The sequence below is a fragment of the Eurosta solidaginis genome, chromosome 3 (assembly GCF_040869045.1).
Source record: "Eurosta solidaginis isolate ZX-2024a chromosome 3, ASM4086904v1, whole genome shotgun sequence".
Taxonomy (NCBI): domain Eukaryota; kingdom Metazoa; phylum Arthropoda; class Insecta; order Diptera; family Tephritidae; genus Eurosta; species Eurosta solidaginis.
This window is the reverse complement of record NC_090321.1, coordinates 272345105-272368678: the sequence shown is the minus strand read 5'-3', so window position 1 is coordinate 272368678 and position 23574 is coordinate 272345105. Positions and strand designations below refer to the sequence as shown.

Genomic DNA, 23574 nt, shown 5'->3' with positions numbered 1-23574 from the left:
GTTCTCGAGTTGATCTCCAACATCATTAGCATTTTCAAATTATTATCCAATCTTTGGGAGATTTTGAGCAATGTACAGTTCTCAAGTGAATATTCAACACGTTTCTCCAGTTGATATCCTATATTGGATATCGATTTCAGGTGAGGTTGAAAAAATATCTCCAAGGTGGTACCACCAAAGCAAACATCTATCTATTGTGAGAAATAAACACCCGATTGATAGCAGTAATGAAGCGTAACTTATAAAAAATAAATCATATATACATATTTTATTTTCGTGAAAATACTCTAGTGTTGGAATCTTACAATCCAGTCAAAGAACCACAAGTTGTGAACTATCAATTTTTAACTTAAGTAATAGCATTTTTCGTTTTACAAAAAATTCCCTCTTTTGCTGAGTACACTATGATTCTCAAGTTGAGCCACTGTTTCGTAACAACTCTTGAGATTTTAGAGGTATGCTAGTTATCAACATGTGCTCTAATGGTACTCAAGCTCAAATGCTTGTTGGATATATTCGACGCCATTTCGAACGAACGCAAATCACCGATAGGTTAACTAGAGTTTAACCCTGCCAGATCGGCCGATTTAGCTCAGCTTAAACTTCAGTTAAAATAGACTGAAAAACTGCAGAATAAGTTTAAGCGTAGTTTAACTGACAAATTGAGTTGCACTTGTACGGAAAAACTGGGCCTTAAAATTTCAAATAAAACTAGGCATTTCACTAGGTCTCCTATGCGTTCAAAAATGGTTTCCTCCACGATGAAACCCTGGTTTGTTACTATCTAATTAACATATATTTTTATTCTCATATGATTTTTTGTGTAATTACATGAATTGTAAACTTGAATATGACAACTTAATTGATTAAAAATGTTATTTGGCATGCATAGTTTTAATTAAATACATTTATTAACAACTAAATCTAATGTTAACAATATTATAGCACAAAAGTATCTTCAAAAAAATACAATTATTTTTTCATACTTATTTATTAGAAATTTTCAAATTTATTATTCATGGAACCGCAAATTTTGGCACCACCGCTTTATTGTTTCGAGCTTAAGAAAAAAATATTGTTCGAAATTTGCACTTGAGATGTGCATCCCATGACGCAATAAAGCCAGACAGGTGAAGTAGGGAGTTTAAGGGAAATTGTTGGTACTTTTTAGCATAATGTGCGGAAAAGCCAAACTAGATATATCTACACATTGAAAACGGAGACATGTAAGAAAATAGAAGAGAAAACAGAGGAAATGTGAAAGAAAAGTAGAGCAAGTTGGAAGAAGTAAAGAGAACAAACGGCATTAAAGTAAAAGTAAGAATAAGAGTAATGGTTTGAGACGAGTAGTAAAAATAGGTTTATAGCAAGAGTAAGAATAACATATGTATAAGATTAAGAGCAAAAGTGAGAGTTAGACTTGGAGAAGAGAAAGAGCAAGAAGACACATTAGGAAACGCTGGAAGATTTACGGAAGAATGAAAAGGATAGGGAAATTGAAAGAGCCGATTAAGGTAAACTAGAAAATACAGAGAGGAGAGAAAAAAAGAGAGTTAGAAGAGGGTTATACAGAGGAGAGTCAGGTGGATAAGTAGAGAAAGTCAGAACAATGTTTTTCGGATTGGATCATATGGTTAAGAGTATTTCATGTTTGTCTTAACCTTTCTTGGGTTAGCAAGAGCTGTTTAAATCTATAAGCTCTGATTTTTGAAGTATCGTCGCTATATATTTTATACCAGCCACCTCTTTCAATTGTTAACGCTTGGTTTACATATGTAGATAAATGTGACCATATACCGTCGATCCCTAGTTTTCGTATTATAAGCAATAAAGCCGATACTCAACCGCAACTTCATTATTATGTTCCAGATTTTGAAACTTCTCATTGACGTCAGCAGTATGTCCCCATGTTTCGTAGTTGTGGACAATGTTATACTCTGAAGATACAACCATTCAGTTACGTTGACTAAAACTTCTCCATTTTTTATCAGGTAAAGAAAATAAACCATCCCACAAAAGGAATATAGGCCGCAGGCGTTATTTTGCTGCACGATACTTCATATTTCAGGAGGGCATTAATGTTGTATTTTTTTATGATACCGAAAATATCAATGCTGCAGATAAGTCAAGAACCAAAATTTAAATTTATAAGGGTGAGTATTGTCAAATGTGCCTCCGTTTTGTAATATTGATTTCACCTGTCTGGTTTATTATATCATGGTGTACCCTTATGTAATTTTTTTTTATATTTTCCAGCCAAGCTGAATATTTAAATAATTTATGAGCATATTGAGGTAGACTAGTAGAATATTTTTTCCCCATTTCATTTAAAGAACAAATATTTGAAATGATTTTTTTTAAATAATATAACCACACTTATTTCATAATTTTACTGTTTTTGAAAGATAAATCTTTAAAGACTTATTCATAAAAAATAAAAAATGGTTTATAAAGTACATATAATTAGGAGTTCGTATGGAAGCGTCATTTTAAAAAGCTTTATGAACCATTTTTTGGTGTTGTGTGAGTAAACCAGTCATACCATTTTCAAAAAAAAAACACCTAATTTTTTAAAGATATAATTTTGTAAATTTTGTTTACAAACATACGTTAATATGTTTTTATTTACAGTTACAGAAATTCTTTGGCCTTTATGCGCATTAAAAATTCTTGACTTATCATGGAAATCAACTTATTTGGGATAATATTTCGAACGGCGCCAACGATTCACGATACTGCTAGCCAAAACCCATGCGAATGCAGCACAAATCAACTATAAATTATATAAAAAAATTGTTATAAATTTTATTAGTTGACAATTATAATCACTATTTGATAAACTATTTAAATAGGATAGACACTTCAGTAGCCGGACACAACCCATAAACCGGACACTTCTCACTTTAATCGTTTGTAATGGACAAACAATTGAATAATTTCAGAATTTAAAAAATTCGGGTTCGCCAATTTCGTTTTGCTTTGATTTCAAAAGAAACTTCGTTTTTATTCACTTTTAGTTTGCTTGTGTTATACTATGTACAAACACACCCCAAATTGGCAATTTATACCATTTGGGCAATTTATTATGCAATTTATCATATAATAAATTGTAATAATAAATTGCCAATTTAAAAAAAAGTTGCGTATTAAATTGTTTCAAACTGCAAATGCAACCTTGCAAAATGTGTTTATTGAGTAGATTGAAACGTCAGTTACGCATGGTTCAACTATATGGTTGGCTCATCTCATCGGCTAATTTTATTTTTTCCATTTCACTGGAGTAGGGATTGCCAAAAGAAGATGGCAAACTCAAAGTGAAAACCAAAACATTGAATACATTTTCTTACTACACACAAAAATTTCAAAGCCTTATGTTTTCATTTGGCGGCCACCGTGGTGTGATGGTAGCGTGCTCCGCCTATCACACCGTATGCCCTGGGTTCAACTCCCGGGCAAAGCAACATCAAAATTTTAGAAATAAGATTTTTCAATTAGAAGAAAATTTTTCTAAGCGGGGTCGCCCCTCGGCAGTGTCTGGCAAGCGCTCCGATTGTATTTCTGCCATGAAAAGCTCTCAGTGAAAACTCATCTGCCTTGCAGATGCCGTTCGGAGTCGGCATAAAACATGTAGGTCCCGTCCGGCCAATTTGTAGGGAAAAATCAAGAGGAGCACGACGCAAATTGGAAGAGAAGCTCGGCCTTAGATCTCTTCGGAGGTTATCGCGCCTTACATTTATTTATTTTTTTATGTTTTCATTCCATTCCATTCGCCTAATACTAACACGCAAATTTTGACAGTCTGAACAAAGGTATGTTGTTGCTGTAGAGAGGAACCAACCAGCTATCAAATTGCTATTGTGTAAGCTAAATTGAGTTGTATGAACACCACTCAATTTAAATCGAAATTGCGTCAATTTATTTTTCTGTTTGAACATAGTATAAAGTGGTGTGTTAAGTCATTTTTTTCCTAGTTGTACTTCAATTGGTTTAGGTAAGTTTTTGTTCATAATTTGATTACAAATATGATTCAAATGATTGTTATTCTACAAATAATTGATAAAATGGCGTTACAATGGTATAAAATCACTAAAAATGTTCTGTCCGGATACTGGAATGAAAATAAAAGTGTTTTCCAGAATCCGGACAAAGTGTCCGATTAGTATAAATGATTACACAATTCCAGTATCCGAAAATAAATCACAGCTACAACTGTTTGCTCTGAAAATGAGCGAAAATGCCTGAATGCCACTCCTACTTTTATACTCAGCGTGCTTTGCCCACAAAGTATTTTAACTTTGGTAACATAATGATTGATCTTAACGGCATAAACGAATCGAAATAAATATAGACTTCCATATATCAAAATGCTCAGGATGAAGAAAGGAATTGAATTAGCCATGTCCACCCGTCCAACTGTCCGTCTGTCTATCTTTTCACATGCTAACTTGAGTAAATATTGAGATATCTTATTGAAATTCGGTACATAGGTTCCTCGGCACCCATTCCCATCACTCTTTAAAATAAGTGAAATCGGATTATAACCGCGCCCACTTTTCACATATATATATAACATTTTGGAAACACACAAAAAACCTGGTTATTTGTAAATAATACACATAGAATGTTGAAAATTGATGTGGAGACTAATATTGAGACTCTTGACAAAAATTTGAAACCCTTTTGTAAAATGGAATTAGCTGTTGAACTGTTAAACCTATGAAAACAAAATTCGACAGAAAGATTGCCTTTACTCTGAAGAATGTTTCGAAGAAAATTTAAGGGAATCGGTTAAGAACAACGCCCACTTTTATATAAAAAAAAATTTCAAAGGGTCGTGGATAAATTAAATAAGCTATATCTTTGCAAAAAAGGGGATGTTTCATTTCTCAAGTGGATTTATGACGAAAAAAGGCAAAATATTAAAATTTTTGAAATTGGGGGTGGTACGTCCTCTTTTTGACTCGAAGAAAAACTAACGGATCGTTATAATATTGGGTGCACATATTTTTCTTATAGCTGGAAATTTTTCAAATAAAAATGGACGAGATGGGTTAAGCACCACGCCCACTTTTATGTACAAAGGATGTTTATAAGGGTCGTAGATCAGAATAATAAGATATATATTACCGAAAAATAGTTTTGTATTTCTCTTACCAAGTTTTACTTTAAAAGGAGGTTGGGAGAAAATTTGTTTAATGGGTGGTGTCACGCCCCCATTCCGATCAAGCATTACACAAAATTTCTAGAACCTCAAAAAAAATATATCCCTTGACCCAAAATTCGAAATAGTTATATATCTGAAATGAACTGTACAATTGAAACTTACGGTGAGTATATAATGTTCGGTTACGCCCGAACTTAGACACCTTTACTTGTTAATATTAAAGTATGGAGACCTTTTATTTAAAATGACTGATTTTACTGATTACAGAGCTAGTCAACAGCATTTGTAATTTGAGCTTTTTTTTTATATCACTAGATAATAGAATATAACCTAGAAGAGTTCAAACAAAAAAAAAGAAAGTGTCCGGTTTCCGATATATCCACCTTATAAAAAATCGATTATTTATGACTCACCTCAACCAAAACCACACCAATCGAAAAGAAATTAAATGCTTGCCAACGATCATAAATATAATTGAGGAATTTTTGTCGGCAACCTTCAAGATTGAGTTTGTCATTGCTGCTGCTGTAGCAGCTATAGGGCGGGAGCATGTAATCGCTTGGTCCAACATTGCCGCAACAATCGAGCTAAACATAGCATAAAATTTGTAGTAAGCGTAGGAAATAAAAGACAATAAATTATGGTCTATTAAAAATATTTGTATGTACATATACATAAATCATATTGTTTTGGTGCGTTAATGAGCAATTTTGTAAATGAGGGATGTGCGCATGCGTAATAAGTTACAAATGCGTATGAATTTATTTTATGGAGCGCAGCGTGTACTAACAAAAGTTCGATACAATTTCTTGCAAACATATTTAAATTTTTTCATTTTTTTCCCTAGATGAGAAATCGTGACACTTGCTCAGATCCTCCTCCGTTATTGCATGACGCTGTTTATGGCCCTCTGACTCTCCTCGCATTAAAGAAGATATTGAACATCTTCAACAATTCACCAATAGTGTGTATAAGTTTAGGGGCTCATTCTCCATTTTAATTCCGATTCTACTAATCTCTTCCTTTATGCTTTCGCTCCGATATTGCCTGTTATTTTCCTGCTCAGCTTCCTCCTATTCACCTCTTCACTTTATCTCTATTTTCATTTAACCCGATTCCTTACTTTACAACTCCTTTCTTAATCCTTGATTCACTTCAATTGCAATCCCCTTCTTATCTTCTTTGTCTTGCTCTCCTTCTCCATTCATTCCTTTACAGTATATTTTTTGTCCCCAGCTTCTTCCTCCGTTTCCCCCTTTTCCTCGCAATTATTCTTCTTTTTGCCCTCACTCTTCTCTTTTCATTATCTTTTCCACTTTCACTATACTCTTTTCTCCCTATTCCCATGCCCTCTCCCTTCCAATTTGTCTACCTCTACTTCTTGTCCTCCGTCTTTCCTTCTGTCCTCTCATTTTTTGCTATCCATTACCCATTCGCCATCTTTTCCCTTCTCCTATTCCTCATCCCTGCATTTTATTGTGTATTTTCGTTCCCGCTCCCTTTCTTTAAACAACCCTCTTTTCAATAGCTTCTCGTGACTTTAATGCCTTTTCTAAGCTATCCCCTCTGAACTTCTCTACTCACTCTAATTGTATGCTACAGTATTTATTTCACGATGCATTTTCCTCTCATTACCCTATTCTTTTATTTACCTCCTCCTCTGCCCTGCCTTATATAAGAAAACCTTACCATATTTTCGAGTTCAGCTTGAAATAGCTATGTTTTAAAATCATATTTCTCTCCCTTTTCTTGTTGTTGTTTTTGTAGCGGTAAAGACTCTCTAAAGATTTTGGGGAGTTTTATCGGTGCTGATGGTCCTTTGTCAGATATAGTTCCGGTACGTTCCGGTAACAAGCAAAATTAAAGTACAAGCCGGCCATCTAGGGAACGATTTAATATGACCACATTGAACGTTCTAGCCCATACAAGCTTTAGGAATAAAGTCAATTCGGAATGGTATCTTTAAAAACCTAAGACCTGGTTGCATCCGTCCGTTTTCGGTGTCAAAATTTGGCTTTGACATAATCTTTTATAAAAATTGAAAGCTTGGCGAGGTATTTACGACCTTAACTAAATTTTCCTAATATTTTTAATTTTGCAAGCTGCGAACCTTTGTTAGTCCTCGCACACAAAAAGTTATGAAATCATAATTTTAATTAGAAACAAATGTTAATTTACGTTTTGATATTCATAACTACAACTTACCCAACGTTCAATGCTCGCTATTTCACTGGCATTGCCCGGTTTGATTGGCACTAGCTGGTTACCCCATAACTGGTCAAAGCTGTTATCTACGTTGATCAATAATGTCGATTGGAATATCCATAAGAAGCCAATTGTTAAAGTTTGCAATATCGCCCATAATATCACAATTATGGCAAACTATGTATGTATTTTGAATTAGATTTAAAAGAAATATTGGCATTGAGAAATTATTTAATTACCCACGAGTATGTAAAAAGTTTTATGTAAGTATTACGCTTGGTTTTCACAAGGTCATATTTGACGTCAATCATTGTCAATTCAATGAAAACTGGGATGTGTCAATTGAAATGACAAATAAGCTGAAATGGTAATTGCCAAGTGAATTGTTAAATTTGACAAGAAAATTTTAATATTTTTCATTTTCCATTAAAATGACAAATAAGCCGAAATGGCAATTTCCAAGTGAGTCGTCAAAATTCACAAGAAAATTTCGATATTTATCATTGGAGAGTCACATGAAACGACAAAAAATTTGTGTATGAAATAAATTAGGCATAAAATTTTGCAACGCATAGCTTTATCGACTTCGAGTCATATATATGACAAGATGGAAATTTATTTGACACCAAATGATAATCGTGTACGTTTGAGGTAGTTTTTGATGTCAGCCATTTTGACCAAATGAAAACCAAGCATTAAACATATTTGCTTTAAAGTAATATTAAAATTACCGTTTTTGTGATCTTACTGCTTTCATTTATAGCGCCAAATGAACCGAAGATAGCTGTCAATAAAACCACAATTCCTAAAACGATGATAACAACAGCAGCCGTGGTAAAATATTCAATTTTCACAATTATGAATATCCCAATTCCAATGATGATTACGCCAATTATCTGAAAATTAAGTGTAGAAATATAATGAAATATTTAGGTGAAATAAAGTCAAATAGTTCCTAATACAAATAAATATTTTTAAGTATTTAGGTATAAGTATATACTCCTCTAGTTAATTTGAATACTTAAATTTTTAAGAGTCAAATAGTACTCAAATCGACCTGGTCTCTTTCTTCATACATACTTTTAAAATCATAAATTTTGCTTTTGATGGATCGCTGTACTGAGAAAATGGGGTCCAAAATGAAACCAGCCAAACGTTCCATTCAGATAATAGCTATCAGAATAAGTGGATGCACATTCGTTGGCGTAGCAATCTTCCGCTTTGTTCCCCTTGGCCCAGTTCAGAATTTTTGTTGTTGGTATTGTGGGTGAAATTTTTTTAATATATAAAAACAGCAATTTCAGAGATTTAACAATGAATTAAGGCTAATGGAATTCGCCTTTTGGCGGCACATATTCATACCAAACTACAGGTATAAATATAACAAGATCCATAGAACTACATCCTCGGCCATCACCCAATTAAAAAATATACATGTAGTGTTTTTATTTTAAAGTTTATTAATTCATTTTATTTTGTAGCATAAGAATTTTAATAATAGTACATAGTTTAATGGTTTATATTAATAGTAGTACGTAGCTTAGATAAATTATTATTAAGTTCAATATAGTTATAGTTAGTTAAATTGATAACTTTCATTAAAGTTTTACCGACTACTTTTTAAAGTAGCGCGCGCGTCCGTCGAGATTGGGTGTCCGTATTCAACTGTCCTTTTTGAATCGTTCGTTAGCTGTTCGTGTCGTTTTGTAGTTGGCGTTGGTTAAGTTCGTAAACGTTTCGTTCAGTCTGTCCTAACGTGTATAGGGTTGCATTTGCCTTAACCCTTCCTACATACAATCAGATTGTCCATGCTTCGAAAAATGGAGGGCACGTTTACAGTGTTATAGATATAAGCAGGATTCCAGTTCCCTACACCGAGTCGGATCACTATATCGCTGCATCTCTCTAAGAGCAATTCGAGTCGAAACCAAGAAAAGTATTGGAATTGGAGCATATAGTACGGTAAGGAGTACGAAAAAATGAACGCTGTCTACACACCGCGTTGAGATAGAATGCAACAATAGGAGTGTGTGAGTGCTGCCGTAAATTGAAGAAGAAAGCGGCACGTATTTTCTAAAAGAAAAAACAAATAACGCAAGCACACGTGACTCTGAAGAGCTTGAGATACTAGCCAATAGCGCCCAATTTCACCAACTAATTTGGCGGTATACAAAAGGTTTCAGTTCCATAGAAAATTGTGACCTGTTAGCCCATGTCTAGAGAATACTTACGTTATAGAGGGAACACTCACTGCTCTCTAAGAAAAATCAGCATTGAAGCACCCTGATCCTGTTGCAGAAAAAGTTTTCCATTTGATTGTACCTTTGGAATGTGACTTCAGACCACGTAAATTTACCACGGTGCAGATTTTTGCTACATATTGGAAAAAGACCGTGAAAAGAAGTGACACAAATCACTACGTTCTAGAATACTTGAAAATTTGCTGCCTTTATGCCGCTTTGTCTGAACTTGTTTTCCACGCAAAACTTTTACGGATGGCCAAAATGACGTAGAGCAACACCACCAGCTTAGTCAGAAGGAAGGATTCCTCTGTGCCATTCCAAACTAAACGATATCTCAGGCAGGGTGGGAACTACTCTAGACTAATTTTGATGGCGAATAAGCCGTAGAAGCTTTTTGAAGACACCAACATAGTCAATCGAATTAAGACACATCAGCGACACATACCCGTCGAAGCAGAGAAAGGCTTAGCTAATCATTTATTCGCCACAGGTAAGCAATAAAGGTTTGAGCCGTACCGTTTGCATTTTTATAATTATAGAAGGACTGTCTTCCAGTATCCCAGTGTTAAATCTACCAACTCGGTATTCTTACAACTGCATAGTATTTGCATTACACGAGAATTCCATTTTTCGGTAAAGTTAAAACTTAATCTCGTTTTTGCAAGTACAAGTATCAGTACCTCAGTACTTCGAAAAATGAGTACAAGTATAAGTATCAATGTACTTGTACTTGAATTGTTGCAGTACAAGTAAAGTACTTGTAAGTACTTTCGAAGTACTTTGAAAAGTATTGAACGGTTTTGAAGCGGATCAACCAGCACCCTTACGTTCACCTAACTTTGACAAAATGGTTGAAGAAGAGTTTTAAGGGTATTTTAATGCTACATCAACAGATTTCAATATGCTTAAAAGTTATCCTCTAATGAAGGACCTATCACTCAAAATGAATACGCCCTTAGCTTCCTCCGACCCAGTAGAGCGTTTATTTTCCTTGGCAGGCATTGTTTGTAGTCCTAGAAGGCAATCAATGACGGACTTTTCGTTTGAAAGGCTAGTACTAATGAAGGAAAATGCAAAACCACTTTAATATTGTTAGCTGTTGTACAATTTATGTGGTAAATAAAACGCTCCCGGTTGGTTTTGTTTGTTATTTATAAGTTTTAATTAATGTTAATAGTATTTTAGTTACATTCGCACTTAGGCTAAATTACAGGGTTTTAATTTGTTAGCGCTCACAGATTAACGTCTGCGAATTTACATTCCTCGTATTCAACTGAACTCAACTGTTCAAACGATGGCCGCTCTTGATTTTTTCTATCAGACGCTTCGTTATATTTTCGACAGGTTGCCGCTTAACAGTTGGGTGAACTATTCTATAGGTTGCCAGCTGTACATTTAATTGCTAGCTATACTTAAACCTAACTCTTAACCTAAATCCCTTCCTATATTTATACTTATTTAATATGTTGTTTTATTTCTTGTTGCTTTCTAATATGAATTTTACTCATATTTTCATTTTCCATTTATGAATCAAACTGACATATTTTATCAGAAAAAGTACTTTCGTGTACTTGCAAGTATTTCGTAAGCATATCTACTTGTACTTTCGGATTCGAAGTAAGAGTACTGTAGTACCTTATACTTTGTACTTAGATTTGAAGTACTTGAGTACTTGTACTTATTTGGTACTAGTACAAGTATGTACTCAGTACTTTACAGGTCTGCTTTGCCCGAGGTGTCAACCCACAATCTTCGGTGTGGTAGGCGGTGCACGCTACCATCACACCACGGCGGCCACTATAAGGGAAGACAAGTGGTCCAATATTATTGAGTTATTTTACATTTAAAATTAATAAATTTTTTCTTGATTTTCCAAAATAGTATTTAACATATCTTAAATGGATTAGCCAACTTAGGATAGCTTTACTTATACACGTACATGCAACTCGTTTGCGCTAATAACTTTATTTATTGACTTGAAATACCAAAATAGGTAAGATGAATGAACGCAAACCCAGTCGTTAGACAATTTTTATTGTCTCCAATGCAAAATTATGAGTTAAACGTCAAAACTGTTACGATTCATTTCAGTTTGCAATAAATTATTCTCATATGTACGTTTATGGTAATTAACTGATTTTTACTACTACTCAAATTGACGGTTCATGAATTGTTTTTTTAATGTATTGATTAAATACAACCAACTACATACGGACAAATGTTATAAGTTTGAAACCAAATTAAAAAAAAAAGTTGGATGCTGTTTTCAATTTCGTACGAATAAGTTTTTTTCTTTGAACAGTGAAGGCTTTCAGATTAATCGGGACAATCTAAAATTTTATTCAGCTCTTTATGTTGTTATTGTTGTTGTTGTAGCGACAAAAGGTTTTAGTGAGTGTTGTCGATGTTGATGGTCTTTGCTGATTATACATAGATCCGGTACGTTCCGGTAACAAGCACCATTAACGTAACAGCCCGACCATCTTTGGAACTATTTGATATGAGACCACTCTTGACGTCGACGTGAATATTTTAATTCTCAATGCAATGCAAATAACAAGATTCATCTCTAATTTCGGCTGCATTCCTCACCAGACCTGTAACTTTGATCTATTCGTACATACATACATACATACATATGTACATACATGCATCTCTAATCTCGTCTGCATTCTTCATCAAACTTGCGGTTTTAATTTGGGCTTAGGTTGCAATTAAAGCGTGTGACCGGAGCATCCACACATACACACAACCATGGTCAGGTACTTTGGCGTACTTGAAGCCAAATATAGAATTAATATAAATAAGCACATATTTTTATTCAATGTTAGTTTTAAGTCAACTATTCAATAAACTTTATTCATACAAAACAACCCCATTGAACCTTCTAGCCCATTCCGCCCACATCGCCTAGTTCCATGAGGAGCTTGAGGTCGCTAGAGCCTCGTATGCTAAAGAAAGAACTAAACTTCTAAATTTCAATACGCATTATACTCAGATGCAACTGAAATATGTGTCTATGTTTCACCTCTACAAATGGTTTGTGTCCACTATTCATCGCAACCAATTCAGCTATATGTTATACACTATGACTACAAGAGGTTTGTGTCTGCGCTTTTCGGTACAACATGTTATGTATGTAGCTAGTTGTCGCTATATGCGTATCTTATCTAAGCGAGGATAAGCGTTTTTTACGCGAGAACGTAAACGTATACGCGTGTAAAAAAAACACGGCTATTTTTCAAAAAAATATAATTTGAATTGCGGAATCAGAACTTCATAGAAAACAAAAAAAAATAAAAATAAAAATATTTGGCGCGATTTTACTCCGAAGAGATTTAGGCCAATTTTTTTTCCAATTTTCCGTCGTGATCCTTTTTAATTTTTCCTACAATTTGGTGGGACGGGACTTACGTGTTTTATGCCGAATCTGAAAGGCATTTGCAGGGCGGATGAATTTTCAATGAAAAGCTTTTCATGGAAAAAAATACACTTCCGAGGCGGCCTCGCTTAGAAAAATGATTTCTAATTGAAAAAAAAAAAAAAAAGATTTTTGATGTTGTGAACCCAGGATCTTCGGTGTGGTAGGCGGCTACACCACCACGGCTGCCAAGAGATAGAAATAATTCAAGATAAATTTATGTAGGAACAAAAAAGGTGATCTAATAAGCGACGGTTACGAGTTACAGCTTTGGTGTTCAAGGAAATATTAAAAAATGCGCTACTTCAGCTCTTTAGAAAGTAAAAATACCTCTGTTGCCACTCAAAGCAGCGCTTGAAACAATTTGCCTTTATGCTCATAAATAAATACATTCAAAATATAAATTATTTTCTTGTGCTAAGTTATGTAAAAGGCGCCTCCTAAATTAATCATAATTTCACTTAACTTAGCTCTTAGCCTTGTGTTAATTGTAGACAAATATGTAGATATGTAAACATACTGTGTGCATTTGTTTTAATCATAAACAACTATTGACAAATAATAAATTATCACGAAACCTTAAATCCATAATTGACAAGTGGTAAAAATAATTACGGAAAGCGTTTGTTTAATTGCAAACCAAATATTGTGAATGAAAATCAAATTGCTCTTAAAATAAAGGCTAGAAAATAAATAATTATATGCACGTAATGAGTATATGTATGCATATGAACGTATGTAGTTAAAATCATATTGCAAATATGATTGTTTGATTAAGTAATGTAAAATATATATAATAATTAGATTAAGTGACAGAAGAAAAAAATTTTAACTCTACTGTTTCTCCAAAAATGTCTATACGTGAAACTGACACTTGGAAACGCCGAAATGTCTTTTCTCCAATGATATACAAATTGTGTTCGTGAAACCTACAAAACTGAAGTTATTCAAATTCCTTAGCATGCAGTTTTGTGTACTCGACTAGACCTACAACTTGAGGCAAGGGTACATTCTCATGTACATTTTAACAAATTTCCGTTATCCCTTGTCAAATTTGATTTCGAAGCAAACCGGTTTCAGTTTCAAACGACTAAAATTACTGACTTCTACCTGCGTCAGTCAGCCAAACAAATCGATCAGTAAAAACCGAACACACAGTACAAACACTGTATACAAACATACATTTTGACAATACCTGCTCATGTACCGGAAAATCGTTTTCATACACATCAATTATCCACCTTGTCGGAAAATCAACACAACAAAATAAGTCGCTGTATTTTCACTGTCACACAGTGTAATCTGACACCCTAAGGAAATCTATTGCTCGTGCTGTAAAACTAGGTTTTAATATTTTCAGAAAAATAAAGATACCACAGCAAAAACTTCAAATATTTCCATGAAGGATCATTTTTCATTTTAGTTTCCACCGATATCCCCCAAAGTAAACATAAAATAGCAAGTGAAAAAGGCTTCCGAAATACCAAATTTGACGCAATGGTTCATGTACGCATATGGGTTTAAAATTGTCGAAAAATTCCACGAAAAAAGCTACCGCAATATCTCGTGCTAAGGAATACAATCAGGCAATTGTTGTGTTTCTTAATATCAAAAGAAGGTTCGTGTGAAATAAAAACATAGGAAATGAGAAAATTTAAAAAGAGTTAACCGCGATAATAAATCTTCTTTCTAATGATTTTCTTATGTAACCCCAAAGCTTTTCTGATAATAAATTATTGAATGAAAGTTTAAAAGTATTTAGGTACTTACTTTGTTTTGTTGATTTTCCGATAGGGTGGATAAATGATGTATGTATATTGGAACGATTTTCCGTCATCTATTCGAGAACGAAAATTGACACTGATGATGGCACAACGCCGAAGCCGGTTTCTCTCGAAACCAAATTTGACAAGGGATGACGGAAAATCGTTCCAATATACATCAGTATTTAGGTACCTTATTTCCTAGATGTTTTATCAGATAATCTTTTATGCACATAGTTAGAATAATGAAGTCACTGTATATTCATCAGTTGTGTAGTAGGACTAACCCTGCAAAAGTTGGATCATGTGGTCCACTTGTGTCAAACTGGAGTACTTACCATTATACTCTACTGTAATGCAGCAGTTGACTAACTCATGTTTCTACACGAACATATTGTAAGCCGATCATTGCTCGTTTTTAACGATTGTAATCACTACACGATGTTTATTGGACTGTGGATACTCCATGGATTTCTCTAATGTAATGCGGAGGTGGAGTATATGGACATCGCAATGTTAATTGCACCATATTTTTTGTATGAATTGTGGTTTATTTTGGAGCACTCGCTTGGTCCATAGCGAGTACTCCATACAAGCATGCATGGAGTACTCGCGATTTTCCAGGGAAATATAAGGTTTTAGTAAAAAATAAGTCAGACTATCTGGCAACGCCATTCGATTAAGTTAAAAACATACTGGTAACTTGTAAGCACTTATGTCAACCATTTTTAAGTGTGAAACAAAAAAGAAATAAAAGGATCATTCGATTGTAAAGGCCGTGCCACAATGACATTTTTCATATACATGCGTTTAACACAAGCTTATGCATTGCAATAACATCGCCACAATCAACCAAGATGTTGCGTTTGTAAATATGAAGGAACTTCAGACTTGGCAATTGAAGTTTATTACGCCTTGCCCATTCACATACAAAATTTCGCGAAGCACTGTTGTAAACATTCTCCCTATACAACAAAAATACTTGCTAACATATTTTGTGTCGTATTCGATTGTTATATTGCAGTTGTTAATTGTGAAAAATGTTAGAACATTTACCAGCCAGTGGGAAAAATAATGTCACTTGCAAAGTGTGCCAACACCCTTAGCCAAAGGAAATGTCAAATTCTTCTTCTTATGATTTGCTTGGAACAAAATTGGGGAGTTGGCTACTATTCAATATCAGATGGCGCTAGTGTCGCTCATTCTACCATTCTCCATAAAAATAAATGCAATCTACTCATAATGCATAAGCATGTGTTAAACTCATCTATATGAAAAACTGCTTATGTGTCGGAGCTGTAACCACGAATCCGGTCAGTAGTACTTTATTTAAAGAAAAAGTGTGTTGCGCATATTTTAGTTGTTAACATTTTTATATGTGAAGCTGCGAAACAAAATAATTGACCGTCTGGAAATTTAAGTAAATTTGGGAGGACTTGCAAAATATTGAAAAACTTGTATGAAGACTTTTCATTGTTGGTATAACCATCTTAGAGAATCAAGGCTGATAACAAGTGCACATACAAGACTCCACGCTACAACAAGACGATAAATACATATTGTAACAAATCTACTGCAAATCCTCTTATTTGCAATCCTCTGCTAAGTTCGAATCACTAAACCGTTGAATAAATAACTCCAATATTGAATGATGGAAAAATTGCCTTTATTAAGTACTTCACAATAACACTTATACTTTGCTACTCGCTGGCTTAATAACCAAACTGATTGATAACTCAAATGAAACTGAATTCCTTCTCACTCGCCTGCCCCACTTTTATAGTTTACGCTGCAAACTTCTAGGCTCTTCGATTTCCAGAAGTTACTAGTTAGTTCGGCTACAAAATCGCCAGCCACAACTACGTGCACAAATTATTGCTCTCTCTTGTGACAACTCAGATAAGATATATGCATGTATTTGTGCATTGCCGCTCAGATGTTCGTATACGTACATATGTGTAGACGCAATTATTTATTCGTTTATGTAGATACATAATGATTGAATTATTGATGTGCATTCACGTCACTGGTTAGCATCGGCTTAGAGACGATAGCATCGCTCAGTGCTGCTAACATTCGTTACACTGCCCTCCACCTAAGTCTGATCGTCCCGATCAGACAAATCTCTCGATCTAAACGCCGCTAGCATCTCCAAATGAACCACCTTTCTATTTCGTGGTTTCCCAATGGTTTGTATGCAGTAGATAGAATTACTGATCTTCTTCACAACCTTGTACGGGCCTTCCCAAATGCACCGAATTTTGGCTGGAACACCTTTCCGCCGGTGAGGGTTGTTTAACAGTACCAAATCTCCATTCCGGAAACCTTGCGAATTATTTTCCCTGTCGTACCTGTGTTCCATCTTAATACTCATTATTCTGGATCGTTCCCTCGCAATCTGTTTCTTGGCCAATGAAGAATTAATTCGCAGGGCTTGCGCTGGACGGATTTCCTTTGCATAATCAGTATCGTTCCGACGCTTCACAACAGTAGTGTGCCTTGGCTTGAAACCACCATTGCATTCTTTCTTGGTTTTAGTACGCCCGTTAGGGCTTTTTAATGCCAGTGTTTCTCTCACAGGTACCTTCGGTTTTGATTTGTTTGGCCCATTTGTTCCATCAACCTTTACCTTTGAATTTCGTGGCCTTCGTCGAGTCTTATCCACCAGTACCCGATTACTGCTGAACCCTTTTTCCAAACTAAAGTTAAGTGGCACATCTTGGTTCTCATAACGCATCACCCTTCTCTGCATATCGATCTTGATGTCATGGTCAACCAAGAAATCCACTCCCAATATAACTTCATCAACAATCTCCGCCACAACAAATTTGTGTAGGACCATGACCTTCCCAATCAATACTTCACATATCACTTCTCCCTGAACTTGGTTATACTCGCCAGTGACCGTACGCAACTTTGCTCCAGGTAACGGTTTTACTCTCCTGTTGACCAAGTCAGATCGGATCAAGGAATGAGATGCGCCCGTATCTACAGTCAGTATTCGTTCTTTGCCATCCACATTCCCTCTGACGGTAAGACTGCTTGATTTCCTTCCAATTTGCGACACAGATATCACAGGGCATTCAATAGCTGGATCTAGCTCTCTACCTCTTACTCGCTCTTGCTCATCTCCTCCAGCTTTGCGTTTACGACCACCCACATTGTTGGAACTATTAAGACCAAGATCGCAATGACGTGCTATGTGACCGGACTTCCCGCATTTGATGCATTTGATAACTTTTTCACTTCGCTTTTGCGATCCTTTCAGTGCCTCCAATATTGCGTCTACCCACTCTGGCCTTTCTACTTCCACACGGCGTGCTTTGAAAACTGGCTTACACAGAAGCGACGCTGTTTCCTGAGTCAGAGCTTGTGACACCGTTTCTGCGAATGTTGGCTTTGGGTTTGCGTATGTAGCTCGCTTTGTTTCGACGTCCCGTATGCCATTTATAAAGCTCTGAATCTTTACCCTTTCAGTGTATTCCACGGGTGCATCCGCATTTGCAAGATGAGCCAATCTTTCAATGTCCGAAGCAAACTCCTGCAAAGTCTCGTTAGCTTTTTGGTAGCGGTTTTGCAATTCTATTTGAAATATCTGTTTCCTGTGCTCGCTTCCGTATCGCCGTTCTACAGCAGCCATCAATGCGTCATAACTGTTCCGTTCGTACTCTGGAATAGTCTGTAAGATTTCGGCAGCTGGTCCTTTCAATGCTACGAAGAGCGCGGCAACTTTATCTTCCACATTCCAGTTGTTCACTGCTGCGGTCTTCTCAAACTGTAGCTTAAAGACCTGGAAAGGAACAGAACCGTCAAAGGATGGTGTTTTTACCTTTGGATTACTCGCTGAAACTGCTGGACGATTTAATTGTAACTGCTCCATACGACCCTTCAAATCATCGACTTCTGCCTGAAATTGAGCGATTTTTGCATCCTGCGCTTCCAGCTTTGATGTTACCCTTGCTTCCTGTGCTTCTAACTGTGAAGACATTTGTGCCACCTGTAATGATAAGCGCTCTTCTTGTTCTTCCATCTTTGATGTTATGCGTGTCTCCTGCGATTCCAGTTGGGATGCCATATATGTCTTCTGTTCTTCCAATTGCGTTTCCATCTTGGATGTAATCTGTGTCGACATTTCTGACATTCGCGTTTCTTGTGCTTCAATTTTCGATGTTACTGTCGACGTTTGTGCAGATATTGCAGCCAATATCACGTTCAAGTCTGTGCTGGTAACCGTTTGCGATGTTCCGTTTTTATCTTCAATTTTTGTTGTCTCCTCGCCATCAAGATGAAAGACATGCTCTTCCACATCAATTCCTTCTGCTTCCATTGCCTCTCGTAGCCGTGCCTGAAGTTCAAGTTTAACGCCGCTTGTATTCAATCCACGGGTCTCCAACTCCTTTAGTTGCTGGATTTTCAATTCACTGAACTTTGCCATGTCCTTGTTGTCCTTTGGAATTTATTCAACAATCCCACTTCTGACACCAATTGTAACGAATCTACTGCAAATCCTCTTATTTGCAATCCTCTGCTAAGTTCGAATCAGTAAACCGTTGAATAAATAACTCCAATATTGAATGATGGAAAAATTGCCTTTATTAAGTACTTCACAATAACACTTATACTTTGCTACTCGCTGGCTTAATAACCAAACTGATTGATAACTCAAATGAAACTGAATTCCTTCTTACTCGCCTGCCCCGCTTTTATAGTTTACGCTGCATACTTCTAGGCTCTTCGATTTCCAGAAGTTACTAGTTAGTTCGGCTACAAAATCGCCAGCCACAACTACGTGCACAAATTATTGCTCTCTCTTGTGACAACTCAGATAAGATATATGCATGTATTTGTGCATTGCCGCTCAGATGTTCGTATACGTACATATGTGTAGACGCAATTATTTATTCGTTTATGTAGATACATAATGATTGAATTATTGATGTGCATTCACGTCACTGGTTAGCATCGGCTTAGAGACGATAGCATCGCTCAGTGCTGCTAACATTCGTTACAATATGTATTTAGATACTTATGGCATATTGCACCACTTTTGGTATCTCCCTCGGACGCCTTTCCTTTGGCCGGAATGTGCCAATTTCATTTGCTACTATTCACTAAGACACGTTTGTTTACAATTTGTTTAATTTTTTGTAATTTGTTTGCAGTTAAGTGGCATTTGATATTGTTGTTGATTTTACTTTGGCGCTTACTTGGAAAAACGTCGCGCATGCTAATAACAACAAAGTTCAATAACTAAAAAGAAATGCAATAAAACAGAAGTAATAATAAACAATTTTTGCATAAATTAAATGACTAAATTACCGACTAACACAGAGACGGATAGGCAAAGCGAACAGACAGGCTTTAGTGGAATTTTCATGCCACACACACTCGACATTGTGTTGTAAATATATATACATACTAGAAGACCCGGCAGACGTTGTCCTGCCCTAAAATTGGCCTATCTGCATACATTTTAATAAGCTTTTTCCGCCTGACTCTGCCCTGCCCCCCTCTTCACTTTTTCCTAATCTTTTAATTCACTCCTCCCTCCGTCTTTTTCGCTTCATCTATCTCCATCTTCGTCTCATTCTATCTCTTTCTCAATCTCCTTCTCTCTTTTCTCTTCTCTCAATTTCTTCTCATTCTTCTGCATCCCTTATTGCCTGTCCCAGAGGGTGGTATGTATTTTATTCCAGTCCCAGTCCCACTCCGAGTCTCAGTCCCAGTCCTAGTCCTAATCCCAGTCCGTCACTGGATAATATATTACTCTGTACTAGAGCACTCATCAACAGCTTTCATTGGATATCCATATTGTATAAACACTGTCTAGGCATTCACTGGCCCACTTTTTGGCCTATATCTCGAGACCCTGTACGTCGATCGCAACCAAACCTAGGTAGTAACCACCGCGTGAGGTCTACGCAACTTTTGCATCTCTTCAAACACCGGCGACCAACTAACACATTTTAGCCTTTCTTTTTATATATATAGATTTTTATTTTTCACACTTTACTATAATATTAAAACGAAATGCAGATTTTCGTTGCTTTTGAAATTCGGCTTAAAAATTGCACATGGAACAACTAAAGACTCTCCTGAATTAAAAAAAATGTCATAGTACCCCTAAATCACGGGCCCCCTCAGAAACCCCCTCCCCCACCCTCTCGGCGGGCCTGGTGATGTGCTATACTTGATATCATTCGCTATAATACTTTTTATTGATAAGCACGTTGTTTAATTAAACACCAACCAATTACACGGCAGTATATCCGCACCCCTGAAAATATGAGTGCCGGTCCATTTTATTATTACGTATAAACAAATAAAAAATTTGCAATAAAATAATATTTCGACCATAAAATGAGATACAGTCTATCCTGTATTTCAAGTTAAGTCGAATTACACACGGGTGCAAAACAAATTCAAAATCGGTTCAGTAGTTTAGGAGTCCATCGCGGTTAAACATAGTGGCACGTGATTTTTATATATTATGATGAACCTACAAATGTTTACATATAAGTGTGCCTCAAGTTAGCGGCACACTTTCGCATGTGAAACCAAGAAATATCTCACTGATGTCGGTGAAATATTATGTCCAACAAGCATTTTTGAGCAATCTCAATTGGAGGATTGTTTGAGAACTTAAATCTCATCGATTACTACTAATAAAACGCATCTTCACTATTCCCGTAGTCAAAGTGCCCTGCTTGTCAGATTTAGTGTTGTAAATGTACGTTCGGAAACAGCTTTTGACAATTATTAATATCAAATCATAAACAACTCAGAAACGCGACCCAATAGCCCATCTCCACCTAGAGCTTCAACTGTGAAGATTTGTTAAATCTCATACTTGAACCACTATGCTTTGAAGTTTTATTTTTTCGTATTGAAAAAACTATAAAGTGGTTTTAAAATTTTATGAAGTTTTTCAGCTACAAGAATATTTTGCATTAAATACATATGTACATTTTCAAAAAGCGTGCTCCGCCTACCACGCCGAAGATACTGGGGTCACACCTCGAGCAAAGCAACATCAAAATTTCAGAAACAAGGTTTCTCAATTAGAAGACAATTTTTCTAAGCTGGGTCACCCCTCGGCAGTGTTTAGCCAGCACTACGAGTGTATTTCTGCCATGAAAAGCTCTCAGTGAAAACTCATCTCTCTTGCAGATGTCGTTCGGAGTCGGCATAAAGGGCCAATTAATGGTGACTTATCCATAACCATATAAAATAGCTGACCGAACCATACCATAACGCTAAAGCCATAACCATACCATAGCCAATCATTTGGGTTTTGGGTTTTCGCCATATCCATAACCTAAAAATATTTGAGTTAGAGAATTTATTAACTTTTTGTAGATTTTCTTTATTGTTTTGTATACGTTTTGACTAAGAGACTTATTTTTTGTGGTATATGTTAGTAATTTTTTTGCGTTTTCTTCACTTAAATGAAATCTTCAGGATTTTTAGGTTAAGGCACCAATAACTGATGCCAATTTGATATGGATAAATAAAAATATGGTTATGACTATGGCGTTAGGGTTAAGGAAGTTTAATTGGCCCTTTAAACAAGCAGGTCCCGTGGCGCTAATTTGTAGAAAAAATTAAGAAGTAGCCCGACGCAAATTGCAAGAGAAGCTCGACCTGAAATCTCTTCGAAGGTTATCGCGCCTTGCATTTATTTTTTATTTATTAAAATTGCAAGACATTTGAATTATAAGTTACCATACCTGAAAAATTTGTAATGATTGAACAAATGATTAAAGATTTACTAAAAATTTAATTTAAACCTTCTAAATCTCGAATAAAGCTCTAAATGGAGATATGCTAGTTTAAGAATATTTTCTTTTCAATTTCATATTCCTTATACCTTCCAACCAGTTATTACCTTACTTTCTACAATGGAGTGGAAAATTCTTAAGCAATTGATATTTTTTTCTACAGAGCACTGTTTAGTGGATGATTTTAGGATTTGCGGCAGGAGAAACTGCTTTAAACGCCAAACTTTTAAGCTCCACCGCAAGACCGCTGAGTGCAGAACTCTCTTCTTCTTCGAAGGTGTACCCACTAAACCTAACCTTCCACGAATTTTCCACTAATCGTTTAGTGAGAAGTATGTGCCTCACATATCTGCTGATCTTAGAGATAAAACTACTTAGGGTAGGTCGCGCAATGTTTACTTTTTAACTTGCTTCCGAAGTATAGTTCAAACTTTTTCAAACATATCAGATATTTACAGGAGTTACCATGATCGGTTAAGGTTGTGTCAGCTGGAATTCTACCGTCAACGTGTCCTGCAGTAGTATTGATTTAATGCCGTTGCTACCGTCGGATCGATTCGTCTTGTAGTTGTTTGATGACAGTTGAAATTAGGTGACACCGACTCGGTACTTCTGGTATTTTATCACATCTACACTGTATAAGAGTTTAGAATCCAAGGTTGATCCGTGTGAATGTCTTCGGACTGACTTTATTTCCCAATAATCGACGAAAATTTCGCAGCCCCTCGAAAGTGCTTATTGTTTATTGAATGTAATGAAACATTTGTGTATATTAAATTTTTTCATATAAAGCCGTTCTAAACAACAATGTTTCAATGTTATTGATATTTCTTAGCAGAAAATTACAAAAGTGGTTAAGGTAACATTCGAGTGAGTATAATTACATTAGTTAATCCAAAAGGAAAATTTTTTTCTTCACTTAAGCTTCAACTTTAAATTGGAAAATTGTTAAAATTTATTTACTACAGAAGAGCTTAACTTTATCAACCAGCTGTTC

At 35.7% G+C, this 23574-nt stretch overlaps 1 protein-coding gene across 6 annotated transcripts in view; it reads right to left on the bottom strand.

The window, feature by feature from the left end:
• Positions 1 to 773: 773 nt before the first annotated feature.
• Positions 774 to 23574, bottom strand: part of Tsp42Eg (Tetraspanin 42Eg) — a 73679-nt gene continuing 50878 nt past the window's right edge. For 5 of the 6 annotated variants that reach the window (XM_067776494.1, XM_067776499.1, XM_067776496.1 and 2 more), the window contains exons 3-6: positions 8101 to 8265; positions 7370 to 7546; positions 5578 to 5751; positions 774 to 2773 (exon numbers count right to left, since the gene is read on the bottom strand). In XM_067776494.1, coding sequence (XP_067632595.1) covers positions 2693 to 2773; positions 5578 to 5751; positions 7370 to 7546; positions 8101 to 8265 — 597 coding nt within the window. In that variant the 3' untranslated portion in view covers positions 774 to 2692. Of the gene's footprint in view, positions 2774 to 5577; positions 5752 to 7369; positions 7547 to 8100; positions 8266 to 15134; positions 15273 to 16352; positions 16504 to 23574 lie in introns of those variants that run through there. The other variant, XM_067776500.1, reaches the window with a different exon arrangement.